Source organism: Actinia tenebrosa, unplaced genomic scaffold, assembly GCF_029948245.1.
Source record: "Actinia tenebrosa isolate PJP-AT-01 unplaced genomic scaffold, QUT_ActTen_1.0 PGA_scaffold7__59_contigs__length_16204524, whole genome shotgun sequence".
Lineage (NCBI taxonomy): Eukaryota > Metazoa > Cnidaria > Anthozoa > Actiniaria > Actiniidae > Actinia > Actinia tenebrosa.
Window position 1 is genome coordinate 12,215,883 of NW_028292584.1, and position 16,801 is coordinate 12,232,683.

The 16,801-nt window shown below is 41.2% G+C and overlaps 2 protein-coding genes across 2 annotated transcripts in view; one reads left to right on the forward strand and one right to left on the reverse strand.

Moving 5' to 3' along the window:
* The first annotated feature begins 636 nt into the window (after positions 1 to 636).
* Positions 637 to 16,801, forward strand: part of LOC116307267 (uncharacterized) — a 48,576-nt gene continuing 32,411 nt past the window's right edge. Inside the window, exons 1-2 of the mRNA XM_089039665.1 lie at positions 637 to 828; positions 2,475 to 2,897. Coding sequence (XP_088895791.1) covers positions 732 to 828; positions 2,475 to 2,897 — 520 coding nt within the window. The 5' untranslated portion in view covers positions 637 to 731. The remainder of the gene's footprint in view (positions 829 to 2,474; positions 2,898 to 16,801) is intronic.
* On the reverse strand, positions 13,608 to 16,732 carry LOC148905649 (uncharacterized). The gene is made up of 2 exons (XM_089039669.1): positions 16,152 to 16,732; positions 13,608 to 16,016 (listed from the first exon to the last, which is right to left on the reverse strand). The coding sequence occupies exons 1-2, from the start codon at positions 16,713 to 16,715 to the stop codon at positions 13,992 to 13,994; spliced, it is 2,589 nt and encodes an 862-aa protein (XP_088895795.1). The 5' UTR covers positions 16,716 to 16,732; the 3' UTR covers positions 13,608 to 13,991.

The window sequence follows — 16,801 nt, forward strand, 5'->3', positions numbered from 1 at the left end:
CTCGAATTTCCAAGGTCTCGTAGAAGCTGCCATATCGTGTGTGGAATGAAAAAACGATATACTATGAGCTACATAGCATTAACATAGGTAGCCCAACTTAATATATTATACTATGTTAAGTAAGGCGAGACCGTCAACTGACGACGACATTTTTATTTCAACTTTGTGAGTAGCGTGTATTTATTTGATTATGTAATCAAATACACATTTAAAATTCAGACAAGAGTATGCTTTTTAGTATGGAATCGTTGTCAATGGTTTTGGTTTCTGCATTGCTTTTCCGTTCCTCAGGTAAGGAAATATGTTTTTTAGGGGGGAGCACGTTATGACTAAACAAAAACAAACAACGGATCAAGATCACATTCGGTTGTTTTCTAGACGCTGGAACATTCACTTGGCTACATTCGGACGATACAGTGAATGTTGTGGAAGGTGACACGGCAAAGCTCAACTGGAGGGTTCGTATTGATTTTGGTAGACTATGGTTTGCAGTAAAGATCTCAAGGAGTGCTACAGGCCTTGTTGGTACAAGAGTTATAGAGTGATGATACAATTAATATTACATAATATCCAAGATGCAAAGCTAATTTTGGGTACCAGGCTCCGATATACTGTATTCGTCTTCGGCCAGTGATGATGGCAGCAACCATACCTGACTATTAAACTAATCTTCGCTAGACGGACGTTCATTTGAAGATTATTGAAGACCTGTTAGCTAGACGAGAGCTTTTATGATCAGAATAAGCAACAGGCCATTGATTGGTATGCTTCATAACCAGCTTTGTTTGTTTCCTGTTCTAATTCTTGCTTACTTCCTGCTGCCGTCTGGTAAGTGTTGAAGGCTTGAATTGACACTGATAGTAAATATCACTGTTCTGCATTCCAAATTTAATGTAGAAGATGAAGTGAACTGATATGTGATTTGTTTAATCGTTCTGCGCAATATTTTTAAGCTAAGAAGTCTCAATTGCAAGTTACATATAGCCATAAAGCGAATTGAAACCTAGTATAGCGTGACCTCCAGATAGCTAAAAAATAATATATTCAAAGTCATTTGCTTATATTCAAGAGAGCATAAATAAGAGAGGGAAACCTCTTAAGAACGCTCGCGATATTTACGCACGAGAGTGGGGTAAGGCTAAATTTGATCAGCATCAAGTTACTAAAATAGTCAAACCGGGAATTTCCTCTTAATCAAATCATTGAAGAAGAGTTTTGCTCTTTTACGTGTTCTGGCTGAAATACGAAAATCACAAACAATATTTTACATTATAATTAGCAGCTGCATAAGTTGCAATATTAAAAACTGTGCAGATCAGCTACCGTGCAAATTTACACAAACGTCGTAAGTTTCTTATGACTCGTTTTGGTTCTCATCCCCTCTCTGCCTTATCAAAATAGATTGATAGTTTAGTTGCATGATCAAACGTTGCAGCCAGTAACCTGCTAACTAAATTGAACTAAAAGAACCATGCTGTAATCTTATACAGTAAAATATTAACTATAAAAAGCCTTGAAAATTATCAAATAATTGCAATAAAAAGCTATGTTATAATTGCATTGCACGTCTTTTACAGCGTTCTTGTAACTATTAGTAGCAAATTTGTTCCAGAATACGTGCACCTTTGGCTACCTTTGTTTAAAGACTAAATATAAAAAATAAGATGAATAAATAAATTATAATAAAATTATAAATGACATTTATTAGCAGTGGTGTTTCCACAGAGTGGCTCTTTATACACTGAAATTTCAACTCAATAATAAAACTTGGCCCGGGTAGCCTGTGGAAGGAAAGCCGACAGTGATCCTGCGGCGTCAAGATAAGTTTTGTTCAACTTTAGTGTATGACAAACAAATTTTTTAAAAAATAGAAAATTTCGTTATACCGATTTTAAACAAATCTTTTTAAAAAATCTAAAGTGGTTTTTGAATTTTAAAAAAACAACAATTATTTCAAGTTTTGAATTGCGTACGTATATAAGTGTAGCAATAAGTGGCTTACTTTGGTACATTTTGAATAAACTTACTTATACACTGTAATTCATGGCAAAATTTTCATTCAACTTTGAAACCTTTTCGTTTTTAGAGATTGATTTTTTTCAAGGAAACCACACTGTTTTGACAGGCTGACTGACTGATTCGATGGTCATTTATTCATTCATTCCTTCTTTTCCTTCCTTCCTTCCTTCCTTTATTTATCTATTTATTCCTTCATTCACTCACTCATTCATTCATCCATTCATTCATTCATATTCATTCATTCATTCATTCATTCATTCATTCATTCATTCATTCAATCCTTCCTTCCTTCCTTCCTTTCTTCATTCATTCAACTATATTTATTCGTTTTTCTACCAAACAGTTCGTCATTTTTTTAGTCTATTAGGTGCGAGGGTTTAAAAATCTACTCCTGTACCACAAGTCATAACGAAAGAAAGAACTTCAAAATTCTTACAGATGTATTTCTTTTTTAGCTTCGTCATTCAGTTTTACAAGGAAGCCAGAACAGCCATTGATTGTTGTTTTAAACAGCAATAGCACGAATGTTGATTTTAGATGGGACTTTAGCCTTGCTAATGGGGATGTATTCAGCTATTTCAACTTTAGAAGATACGAGAAAGACAAAGGATCAGGATCAGATTCTATTGTTATTTTGGGATTTTATCAAGTTGGATATATGAATGTCAACACCACCCTATACAGCTTGAGTACTAACGTTACCCATGGCCCATCGTCTGGATATGTTAGATTTACCATTAAAGATATCATGCAACAAGACAATAACAAAGATGGCAGTAAAGCAAATCCTCGATCAATCGAGTACGTCTATCAACTAGAGCTAAAGATGGGAAACATTTTGGATGCAATAAACAGTGATGTTGAAATGAGGATTTTATGTAAGTAAACTTTTTTTTTTTCTAATATTCAAAATATATTTTGTACCTTGTTGAGTTTCTCCTTCTTCTTCTTCTTCTTTTTTCCCCTTCTTTTAAATTATTTAGTTGGGCTAAAAATCAGCAGAAGACTTTTTGATCGACAGAAAAGAAAGTATACCTTCACTATTTCTTCTTTTTTTTTAAATGAAAATGCAATATGATCTTTTTAACTTGTGGGTAGGCAAAGCGTAGACACGGTCCATTTTTAAAATTTGGAATTTTTTGAAGCATGATTAGAAAAACTCCAAGAAACTGAGATGCATGAGTCCACATCGCCACAAGCTCTTCAATAAAAACTTCCTTGTAGTACAAGTAATACTACTAGTATGGCAGTTTTATGCACTTCCGCTATATAAGATTCGCGGCGGTGTATGATCATGATCCATGGATCTTGAATCAGCGTTTCCCCACCCGATAAAATATACAGTAATATTATGGGTTCAGTTCAGTTTGTATCACTCGTGTCCTATGGGATCTGGAAAGGGTTACCACGAGGAATATAAGCGTTCAGCCCGCCCTTTATGTGGACAAATTTCTTGTAATAATTAAGATCATGAACCGTAGAGAGCGAGAAGGTGAAAATAAGTGAATTATATGTGGACGTAGAAAACCCAAAGAAGAAGTGGTTGAAGCATTATATACGTGTCAAAGAAAAATCCGCATCGTTTTGATAGCAATAATTTTCGTAAATAATTAGTAGGGCGGGGCCAATCAAAGAAAATTCAGTTTTTTCTCTCTTCTTCCCCTGTTTTTGTTGTTTGTTTTGTCGTTTCTTTGTTTCTTTGTTGTTTGCATAATTCTGGCCGATAAAGTATAGATTAGGAAAAAAAGCTGCCGCTAATTAGCATATTAACTCTAAATCTTACCCTAACCACGCCCGTCCCCTGATTAATTTTCAAGGAAATTGATAATCTATTATGAATATTCCCCAAATAATAATATCGATAACTGAATGTGAAGGACGCGGTTAGGGTTAAGGTTATTAGGGCTATTCATTGCAGTAGAAAGCCGGAAAGACAACGGTGAAGAATATAAACAAAATCCCTTCATTCTGTGTTTATTAATTAATTTATTAACTTCGCCATACTAAAAAGCATAATGAGTTAATAAGTATAAGCATATAAGCATAGCAGGGATACTGCAACAGCGTTAGCCAATTACTGCCTGTCCTTTGAAGAGAAAAGTACTTTAATTGAAGGAAAAATAATTATGAGAGAAAGTAAAAATACATATACAATAAATAATTATTATTGTGAAAAGTATAAACTAATTGCAACAAGATGCACGATACAATATACGCCTCACCGCGGTTCTTTGAATGCACCAAGTGTTCCTTCTAAGTAGTATAGGGAATGGGGGTTTCAGCGCAATCTCAACACGGGCAAGACCCGTGTCAAAAATCCACCTACGGACAATCCCCATTCCAAGTGTGGTTGAGGGTAACAGCGCAAATATGTTAGTTTATATATGGAGTGCGAAGAATGTAAAGAGTTTGTTTATGACTTCTGCGTAAAGTGTTTGAAACCCAAGTTTGTACCTACTAAGCCAAACAAGTATATTTGTTGTGGTAAGAAAATGCGAATAGAAGACGACACGTCAGCACAGTGTTACGAGTGTGGTAAGAATATTCGTAATGCCGTGCCTTGTGCTACCAGAGAACAGTATTACTCTAACGGAGGTCGTAAGAAGACTCCATACAAGAGAATAAAGTACTTCAGAGACTGGATGAGTTACATTCAAGGTCATTGGCCGGTATATTTAGACGACGAAGTAATGGAAAGAATTATAGACCATTTAGAAGAACCAACGCCACAAAGTCTGCGGAAAACGCTGAAAAAATTAAAACTAGGGAAATATTACAAAGCTATTCCCTATCTTTTGTCTCAGATAACCGGTAATTCTATTCCCGAAGTTTCTGACATGAGCAGAGCCGAGTGGATGTTCTGTCGTTTGAATAAGGATATTCCTTATTATCCCGACGTAATTTACGAAATATTTTACAAAATAAACCCCAACCACCCTCTGTTAGGTTGGATTCCGAGAAAATGAAAATGCAAAACTGGCGTTTTACCAGAAACCCCACTGGGGATTGCATCGCGCAGAACACCAAGCTATCCCCAGTGGGGTTTTTTGCATTTTGGGCTTACGAGGCTTATTTCATCCCGCGCCAGAGGCCCTCTAGTACACACATATATCTTGGGCTTACGAGGCTTATTTCATCCCGCGCCAGAGGCCCTCTAGTATACACATATATCTTTCTTACGGCCCCCCAGAGGGTGAACTCCGGACAGCGTCCCGAGACACCCCTGACTTTTCCAACTTTTCCTCGCGAAACCCCCCATCGCGGGGTTGAATCGCACTTTCTATCTTTCCTTACCCACCCCTCCCACGGTTGCTGTGAGTGGGGGAGGCTTTTTTTTTCACTCACAGCAACCGGTCCAAATGTGTCTGAGGCTTGAACTCGGGACTTTGAGCCTCCCCAGATTCAAAGTCCACGAACACAAGCGAACGCCAGACACACCGGACGCTTACGTATGTGAAAATTATTATATTTATGTCTTACACTCTAATTTGCATACAGCTGGCGTTCGATATGTAAATAGAATCCTGTCACGATATTTACTGAGCGAGTTTTCTTTGAAGCTCTTCTTTTGCCTCCTGGTAGATCTTTTTGCGAGATTCCTCGGACAAATCTTTGACGACTGTTTTTTTATTTCTGATGTCCGACTTTAATTTCTCGTATTTTTCCTCTTCGGCTAAGATAAGCGAGAATTCTACGTCGTCTATTTTACGGTCACGCAAAGCCTTTGAGACAAGGTCGGTAATCGTATTTACTTTAGCCCTTGACAGAGCTATTGTCGTGTCATGCTTGGATATTTTGCTTGACAACTGTTTCATAATACCCGTAGCAACAGCCGAAACGATACCACAGGCTGCCCCAACGCCGGCTAAAGGAACCCCAACAACTATTCCAGGGCCTGTAAGCGAAGTAGCAACGCCAGTGCCTGTTAATGCTACAGACATGGATCCTGTAGTTATCGCAATTTTATGTAGCGTACTCCGGGCTCTGACGTATTTCTTTCTAACGTTTTCGTAATGTTTTGCCTGCCCTTCCAAGTAAGCCAGAATTAAATTCGCTTTATTCAAGCGGAAGTTTTCGGCGTTTAATTCGTTTGAGGCCTCTTTGGAAAGTTCAGGATAAAGTGGAGGCGCTGATGGTATTACATCCATTATATATACTAATGTACGACGCTTTTGGGAATGATATTGAGGAGCAGCCACAACATGACAACAGGGATTATGCCAACTGGAGGGCCTTTAGGAAGATGTTTCCGCATGCAGACGCCAGTAAGTTCGAGCGTAGGCCTGACGGGATTTACTTCAACGGCTCCAGAATGTATAGCAATGCCGACTTGGAACCGAAGGTGTCCGCCAAACATCCTAAGACGGTAGAACCAAACTTCCCAAAAAATTTATTACCGGCAACAGAGGATTACCCATTTTACGACAACAAAGATGGTGCAGACGACTTTGCTAAGATGGTTACCTCCTTAGAAATCCCCGTGGGTCCTACGACTTTTAAGACAAAAGTAAGAGACATCTTTAGAGAGACCCGGATGAAGCACACGTCGGGAAAAGAATCCAGAGAATGGTTATCAGGCCCCAGCATGCGCTATTGGCCGCAGCAGTTAAACTTTGCTGTCTGGGCTGCTACTAAAGGATGTGGTATAGCCGCGGACATGCTCCATATTCCTTTTCTGAGATTTCATGTTGCTTTTACTATTCGTAGAATATTGTATGAGCTGGGCGCACCACTTCCAGGTGATACTGTCTTTAACCCAAAGGATAATAAATATGACAAAGTTGCATGGGAGCGATTAAGAAATGAGTTTAAGCTTACCAACCCTGACTTTCGCAACCATGAAGGTGCCGCCCACGGTCTAGGAGAGACTTACACTTATGCTTCGTATGTCGGAGCCAGCATAGAAAGTCCAGACATGGGATATCCCAGCTCCTTCGAATTCTCAGACATGGGAGGCCGTGGAACAAAAGGAAACTTAATTTACTTCATAGAAAGTAAAGAGAAGTATCCTTGGGCGCCATTCTTTGCAGCAAAGGGCATTGGGTTAAAGAATCTCGCAAGGATTAATCGAAGCATCGAAGCCTTTGTCTACTGCGTCCTAGGAGCCCAGGTTAGCACTCGCAGCCCCATCGTAGATGCCAGTGGTGCTTCACAGGAAACGCAACAAGTATTCCTTGTCCTCTTTGAAAGCGCTGTTATTGAGAATGAGATCTCTAAGTCAGTTCAAAGGTATCAACTTGCAGTGCAGCAATCTAAAGTGCGACTGGATTATGCCTTGTCACCTGGTTGTTGGTTAATGCCAAGTAATTTGGTTATCAACGCCGATTCCGTCGTGGGTTATAACAACAAACTTCAACGAGCTACCAAAGACATGAAGTTTGGAGTGAATGACGTGAACTCTGATACTCTTAGGAACATTCCTCATTTTGTAGAGAAGCCAAAGAAGGAGCACCAAGAAAAACCGCCTGTAGAGAAACCACCAAAAAAGGTTCTGCCTACGATACCTGAGGAATATGACCATAACTTACTAAAAGCCGGACTAGCAGCCGCGAGTGTTGGTTTGAGTCTTTATATATGGAAATAAGCAACCCACACGCTAGTACCGACGGCTTACCATTGACGGGAGGAACCATGACGGGTGGCATAGACATGGGGGCTAATAAGATAACTAGCACTTATAGGCCAACGAATGCTGAGGATTTAACGACAAAGTCGTTTGTTGAGGGCTTATTAGGCTCACCAAAGTCCAGCAAATGGTTTGACATACCAGAGCCGTCTGGTGGTAGCGGTAATGCGCCATCAGGATCGTCTTTTGTCATAGGATTGTTTAGAGGCGGTTACGAGTTTTTCATATATAAGCTTGTTTTAGACAACAACCCAGATGATTATACCTACGAGTACGTCTTTAGGGCAGATTCGTCGGATTGGCACTTTATCAACCCCTTTCACGGCTACCAAATTAGGTTTAGGATTCCCGATCAGGAAAGGTACTTATCCATCGAGTATGACTCAGTTAGTACAGCGGGGAAGATAAGGCTCACAAAAGTAATGGGGTTTAGCACAGGGGCCTCGGGCACTACTACAAGAATACAGTGGGTAGCGGGAGATGTGTCGTCTAGCGGCAGAGTATTCCTTAGGACCGTTGACACGCGAAACTATGACACCTTTGTCGTGCATGTGGAATTAAATGGCGATTTTAACTTTGGGAACCTGACTACGTACATGCCAATCGTTCAGAATACTAATATAAGCTGGTATCCGCTATCTAGCTCTTACCGACTTACGTTAAGAGCCAGAGATAATAGTATTACCTACTTTATTCAAGGCAATCTTAAGATAAAGACGTTAAGCCTGGCTAAGTTGTTTCCTTAAGGATATAATGGATAACCCCTACGTATCCGGAATGGATTGTGTTTACACGACTTACACAGGTGAGAAAAAATACTCCCAAGCATCTTGGGTTGATGTCACTGGGATGTCTGTGGATTTGAACTACTCAGGAAAGAAGCTGATAATATGCAGCATTTGCATTGGTACGAGCAGCCATGCCAACGTCGGCTTCCGGTTTTTAGATGAGAATAGTATACTACAGCCCATGCGTACGAAGACGAACAACAGGGAGCCTGCGCATTTCTCCGTAGAGCCCAACCCCCAAAGCGCCGAAAATCTTTCCGTTTGGACTTTCCATATGGTTGCCGATTGCCATGGGAAAGTAAAGCTGCAAATACGCGTAGATGACACTGGAAGCGTTTGCGTAAATAGCATACACGATAAAAGAGATGCTGTGTATAATCACGCAACCATTAGCACTCTTACGGTAATGAGTCTCTAAATATATGAACCCACACGCGAAGGAAGATTGGTTCCTTCATTACTTAGGGGAAGAGAGTTACACAGGCGATAAATGGTGTGACGCCGGGCTGTGGGTGGAGGTCGGAGGCCTGGGATTGATTATGTGCACCATTACCATTAGCGGGTTGAATAGCTGCAATGCCGGGTTTAGGATAATTGACGAGACCAACACCCCATTATTGCCTTACAGGAAAAAGACGAATAAGAGAGCTGCGGCTCATTTCTCGTTTGAGCCCACGCGCAGGAGCAAAGAGAACCTAACGTCGGTGACTTTTCATATGATAGCCAATTGTCAATATGCGAAGCTTCAAGTTCGTCCCAGTGATGGTACCATATATCCCAAGGATTTTGGCTATGCTGCAATAAATGCCGTCAATGGCCCGAACGGGGATGCCGCCTGGAATCATAAGACCATTTCTACTATGACCGCCTTACCTTTGGTGCCGCATTACCAAGGCGGCGCGAATACTATCTTCACTTATCCCCAGTCGAGGACGCCTCGGACACCCGACAAGCCTCCAGTAATACATCCGGATAAGATTAACCCTTCATCTTCTTCAGAAATACCACGCCGATAGCTACGACTAATATCCAAATGTTATTCCCCACGAACTTTAACAGTTCTCCGCCGGCCCTAAGTGCCAAACCAACTACAGAACCGAGCAGCCCAAGCAAGCCGGCTGCCATCTTTTTTCCTAAGTCCGTCACCCCCTTTGCCTACTGCCTTTACACCTGCGCCCGTAGCCTTAAGCGCGGACAAGATCACACCTACTACGGAGGAAATGGCGACCGCAATTGCAAGTGGAATACCATATTTCACTAAAGCTCTTTTTATTTTTTCCTTGGTGGTAAGCCCCAATTCTCTTTCCAGGTTGTCCTTTTGCGCTCGTAATTCCGCAAGGCGCACCTCGAGGGCCTCTACTTCCCTTTGTGCTGCCTCCCTTTGCTCTTCGGGGCGCGCCTGGTCGTTGATTATTTCCTGCTGTTGTTCTATTTGTTTTTCCAAGTCTTCAATAGCCTGATCTCTTTGTCGGATTTGTTCTTCTTTGGTGTTGATTTCGGCAACCAGCTGCCGCCGTTCCTCCAAAGAGCCATTTATGATAGTTCGTAGGTTCTTAGCTTCTTCCTGAGTCATGTTAAGGTCTTGCAGGGCAAGCTTAAAAGCCCGTTGGGCTTGGTGTCTTTCATCCAAAGCCTTTTCAGCTTCTCGCTTGAATGTCACTATGATTTCATTCTTACCCTCGATTTCTTTCTTTTGAGCATCGGTTAGCCGCCGTATCCGTCTTTCGTAATCTGCATCCTTTTCTTTTGACGTTTCTTGCAGGTCCTCGACGCGTTTTTCTAACGCAGCCTTTGTGTTTAACGTTTCCAGCTGGTCTAATAGGCTTCTAGTGGCATTCTGGAAGCCTTTTAATCTCGCCACGTCACCCCTAACTTCGCCATTCTCATCAAAGAGGGCCTGTGGTTTGGTCCAGCGGTTCTTGTCAGGAAATCTCAGGTCCTGGACGCTTATGAAGACTTTGTCGTTACGTTCTGTGAGCCTTATTTCGTCGGTCTCAAAACGGGAATAGCGCTGCCTTAGCTCTTGCGTTGCCCACTCTACGGTTTCCCGCGCGGCTGCTTCATCTATGTTTCGAAGTTCCAAGTACTCAGGAACGGGTCCGCGGTTCTTTGATTGCCACATGCGATTTAAGGCCTCCTTGAAGCTTCTCCACCTACTGCCATACTTACTTGCCAAGGCCATGTCGTAGACTAGGGGCTTGGTATTCGCGTCCTTAATCCATTCATCAAATTCTTCATCGTTAATGTCGACTTGACCTTCTTCCGTGGTGGGGTCAAAATCCGTTCCTTCTACTTCCATTATATATGATAAGCTCGAAGTTAAATCCCAACGTATTACCTAAGCAGGTTGGCGGACTGAAAGCAGAACGCACCTTTCACCGAGTCACCTTCACACCTTTTAGCGCCAAACCAGGGGAGACGCTGTATGTAGGCGTACCCCGTCTAACGGATAACTTAGTATTGGTACCCGGAACGTTAGCGTTAAGGTTTGACCTAGCAATACAACCAAGTACGAAAATAGAAACTTACACAGTAAACAACGTAGGTCGCAACTTGGTGTCTAAGATGAGAATTAAGTTCGCAGGGGAATCCCTTTTGGACTTAAATAGGTACGACCTGTACACCACGTACAAAGACGTATGGTTGACCGCGTTTGACCGCGCACAAAGGATAGAACAAGGAATCGGAGGCGTTATCCTAAGGAAATTGCGAAGTGATACTAAGACAGCACCTACGGACTCCGGGGCATCAACCGCAGTAGCAGACGCTACCAGAGTAAAAACAGCTTATGGCAGCAAGTACGTTATTCCCTTAGACTTTGAAGTTATTTCTAACCACGGTGTGTATTACCCCAGGCAATTGTCCGAACTGCAGTTTGAAGTAACGTTAGCAGACACTACCAACATCCTAGAAATGGACACAGCGCAAGCTGCACTTACTGGTAGTATCCATCCTTATTCTATCACCAATTTAGAATTACAGTACGAAACCGTATACAGCGAAGAACTAGCCCGAAGTGCGGGTATGGAATACAGCTCAGGCAAGGCATTCCTTTACGACCACGTAGTGATGTACAAGACTTTCAGCTTCCTGGACAAAACGGACGAGGTTATCAACCAAAGCATTAACCTCCCCCGAAGAAGTCTCACGGGGCTGATGTTGGTGTTTGCTAAACCTTACTCAGCAGGTAAGCGCGACAGTGAAGCCTTTCACAACCCCAACATTACTAACGTGGGGGTAAATATCAATGGAGTACCAAACAAAGTCTACTCCCAGGGGATAAAGCCTGCAGATACGTACAGAGAGGCAATGCGTAAGTTTGGTGACCAGGTGTCTCCTGAGGAATTCTTCAAAGACAAGTACGCGCTGTGGATTGACATGCGCACGACGAACGATGAGAGTATGCATGGCCAGGGTCTGCGGCTGGTAAATACGCAGGATGGTATAACATTGGAAATCAAACGCACCAAGAATGCCTCCGCAAGTGATGCGGATAAGATAAACTGCTACATCTTCGTGGTGTCTGACGCGCAACTGAGCGTAGAAATGAATCAACTAAAGAGTGTTGCATATTAAAATATTCCTTAGGTATAATATGCTTCGCGTATTCCAAAACAACGGCACCGAACTGCAATGCATAGTGCAAGGCGAAACTTTGTACTTTAAGGGAAAAGAGGTGGCAGCTGCATTAGGATATGAAAAAACGAGAAACGCAATTAGGATGCACGTTTCTGAGGAAAACAAGGTAACTTTGGGGTCTATAAAGGGGGCCCGTCTGGCGGGCTCCCTTAACGAACAGCCACATTCCGTGTATTTGACGGAGGAAGGTCTTTACGAATTGATATTTGGATCTGAAAAGCCCGAGGCTAAGAAGTTCAGGAAGTGGGTGCTAGGAGACGTACTCCCCACACTGCGTAAGACCGGTAAGTATGAGATAGAACGGCGTTTTGACGGCCCCAACAAGTTGGTATTTAAGATCGAAAATGAGTTTGACTTGCATAAAAAGGTGGTGGACTACATCCGCAGGTTTTACCCTCAGATGCTCATAGCACCCGGCTTAGGAGAACTGCAGGATTCGGACGGCAAACGTATAAAGTGCTGGCAGAAAGGATATCAACGAGGACAGCCTGATCTGCTCATCTTGAATGCACACGTGCAATACCGTGGTTTCTGCGTAGAGCTGAAGACTCCTAAAGGCAACGGGGTATTATCTGATAGCCAACGTCTACTATTGGAAAGGTATGCGCAGAATGGTTATAAAGTAATGATCAGCAACGACTACGACGACATTTGCCGCGCAATAGCGGAGTATGCACAAGGAATGCGTTTACCATGTGCATATTGCTGCAAGCGCTTTAGGAACACAGACACTTTAAGAGGGGATGTCAGCAAAAATCGAACATTTTGTGGCAACGGTCGAAAAATCGATTTCGCTCATATTCTAACCTTAGGTAGGCCTTATTCTAACTAGAACCACTATGTAGTTTGTTTTTAAAAATATCGCTTATTTTACGAGAAAAACGAGGAAATTGATTTTTGCGGATTTCAGCCTTTTGACGGCGGAAAGAAATCGACTACTTCAGAGCCTTCGCGTCGCAAAGAAAAGTAATTCAGACATATAAAACCATTATAATCTTATCAATTGGTATCTAAACTTGTTTTAGGAAAATGTTCAGCTATCTCAGTTTCCTTTTTCAAGACGAAAAAAAATTTTTTTTGACCCATACATTTTACAATACCAAGAGTATAGAAAGTTTAAAAAAATATTTTGGTATGTGCTATATAAAATAATGGGCTAAAATTTGGGCTAGTTAAAGTTAAGATGCTATATAATCTCATTCCACTGAAATTTGGTTGGGTAAATTATTTATCGCGTAAATAAAAAGCTTGAAATTCTTAAAAAATTCAGCGATTTCTCTGTCGGCAAAGATCAGTCGATTTCAATAGTTCTGCACAAACAACGCAATAAATCCGAGTTTGTTCGTTTTTCGAGCAATAATCTAAAGCAAAAATACTTTAAAAGGCCTAAGTTATTATTTTTAAGATAACGAAGAATCTTTTGAGGCTCAGATTCAAACACGCTTTGCTATTCGCGACTGAGAAGTGGACTGAGTATTGTAAGCAAACTTGAATAACTAACAAAGTGTCTAACGATTACAGTAGGGATTGCTCACCATATTTTCGGATTACTTCAGACTATTCTGCTTTAACCGTTGAATATTATTTATAGTTAGGTGAAGAATAAGTAGTCGTTCTATTTTTCTTGCTCCTACCATGATAAATTGGGAAAGGAAGGTAATCTGAGATGTAAACATGTAATCCACAATGCATGCCGCTTAAAACAATACACGTCACCAGTGACACCAAACTGACAGTGACATCTTATTATAAGATATCGTCGTGTGTTTCATATTTTTGAGATGAATTTCCTAGGTAACTGAGGATAAACTAACAAACTTTACCTTCAAGAGAGACAGACTGTCTGACACTTCAAACGTGCTAATTAGCGAACGTTTCAAAATAAACGTGGAAATCGCTGTATTTTCCATAAGAGATGTTCAGGTTCTCGCACTGCAAATACAGGTGTTGACTAATTCTTGCAGGAGATGTAAGTATGGCTTCTTGCGTCTTGTCTTAATGTGAGACGTCTCAAGCTCGAAGGAGGCACAGATTTCCTGAAGCATTTGGATTGAAAAAGATGATAGCTTGGATTTGGATGCCATTTCGCAGATATTGTAATGATCAAACATGATTGGATGTTGTGCAGAAACCAGTTCCATTACTTCATTCATTACATGAAACGATTCTTTTTCTTTGTTTTCCTCATTTTTCTTCATTTCATCGTTGTCTTCGTCATCAGCTGAGCCTAGCTTCTTTTTTCTTGCCAAACGCGAGAAAAAGCCTGCAATTTGTTGCGACGTAAGATATTCATTCTTATTGAACATACTTGAGCCATCTTTGTTTTTGGCCCTTCTCATGGTCTGGGCCACAGCTGCAGGATTGGCCTTCCTTCCAGTTGATTCTCCGTTTTCAAAAATATCGGTTAGATAGTTTTTCTGTGCTTCATTAAATCTTCTTCGTTTTGCTGCTGATTTTAGTGCCCATCCTTTAGGAAGCACTTGATCATGATCTAGATTGACGGTAGTGTCCCCATCTATCTGAGGAACGTCAGTAGCACCATGCTCTAGCTTTGTAGCGTACATAATCATAGCTCTGTCATACAGAGTTTCATGCTCAAGAACATATTTGTGGCTTCCATAATCAATATGCTTTTCGAGAGAAGAATATCTCTGAAAAGACATAATACAGCCTTCTTCGGGGCAAAAGAATAACGCATTTTCGTCATCTCGACCAATTTTCGCGCCCTCACTATCTTCGTCTTGGTTATCTTCTGTTAAGTTGACATCATCATCATTATCATCATCGTCATCATCATCATCATCATTATCCTTAACTTTTTTTACCTTCTGCAGTGACTCAGCTTTAAGAGCGGGTTTTTTTGTCGGCATTTTTCTTGCTTTGATGGAAAGAAAGGTAACCTTTGATACTTCATAATCTGGAATCTTGTTGAGCTTTGGCAATTTGTTGGGCAGATTAAAGCTACTCCAAGGCATAAATTTGCCAGCACCAATTTCATAAGCCCTCCAAACTGTAATTCCTTCATTGCTGTAAGCGATGTTGTTAATAAAGCTCACACCTTCCCATTTTTCTGATAAGTCTGGAGAAGCTTGAGCGCCGCACAGTGTTACTCTTACCCCAGGGATTCCTCCAAATGACTCCATAGCACACTTCATTTGTTGAGCAGTATCTATATCATGTCCTGAGTTTAAATACTTCTTCATATGATTCTTGATAGTTGCAGCCTTTCTATCGCATGCGCCTTTGCCGCCCTGCGGGTCTGAGAAATCAATGCGCACTAGATTAAAGTCATTTTGTGATGCAACCTGATAAATGCCAAGGATTGTCGATGCAGAATGATAACATCCGGCATTATCTTGTCTGAGGTAAAGAGAGGTAATGTCAGAAGTGATGCTCTTAAGTTGCTGTAGAACGTCGTCAAAAATAGCCAGAACAGCAGGACTGTCCTGAATGCAGCTTTCAAATATATGTACAAACGTCAACATTTTCATTTCTCCTTCATCTGTTTTGGTCATGGCAACAGTTATGTGCCAGGGGATCCCGCGCTTACCAAACCAGTCTTGCTGGCTTTCTCGGAACTTTCTTGGCAAAAACTTCATTGCCCAGTCGGAAACTAAAAGCACTGCCTCCTTTCTTAAATCTTTAATAATTTCTTGCCTTGCTTGATCTTGATTAATTGATCGTAAAAGATGGGACTTCCAGGCCTCGATGTTCTGCGCGGACTGGGAGATCAAGAACTCCATTTCTCCTTTATCTTCCAAGGTGCATCTAGTGCTTTCTACTACGCATTTTATTTCTTTCAGAGTTACAGGAAATAAGTTACATCTATCGCATTTCAGGTCATGCTCGTGGTCACAGTCAACCATGTGGTCATCTTCACTTGGATAACTTAGGGCGTGCGTTCTGCAATGATCTGCAACTTTTGAGCTTTTGGTAACGTGAACCTTCAACAAAACATTATAACGATATTATGCATGTATTTCATGATGCTCATTGGTTTGGAGCTTGGGATTTTACTGCAGCGTGCGCTTTCAATAATGAATTGTTGCAGAATAACTGAAAGTGAACATTTAGTTTACCTTATAGTCGCCTTTGAAGTAACGCTTTGCTAGTTTGAGATTCTGCTTTATTTCCTTCGCCCAAGTAAGCCCATTCCCGTAAGTGTCTCCAAGCTTTTCAACCAACTCTTCAAGATCATCAAAGGCTTTTGCTCCAAGTGCTGAAAAGTTGTCTAAGCCCTGTAAAGATTTGCGTATTGAAGCTGAACATACGCTGAGAACTCTGCATAACGAACTACGACTCATTGGTTTGAAACCTGTCTCTTGACAATAGCTTTGGTACTGACAAATAATTTGCTCAGGTATCAAAGATCGTATAACATTTGGGATCCTGATTTCTGTTTGTGACGATAACTTAAGCGTTTTCTCGCCAAATGGCAAATCTTGTACAATATGTGAGCTGGTAATGAATATAATGAAGTGCTCAAGCTTTTCTGGTTGAACGTACATTCGCGTGTTCTTAGTGGAAGGTAAAACTGCCCCTCTGCCGTGGAGTAAAAGGTGGTGTCTTGCAAGATTGAAGCGATATCTTGTCAAACTAGGTATCCACCTGCGAAGCTCTTTAAAACTCAATTTGTCCGCCATGATGGATAATATCTGTCTGCGGGTGCTCCAACAACTGCTGTTATTGTAGCATTCAGATAAAGCCTCCATAAGGGAGTTATCAACAC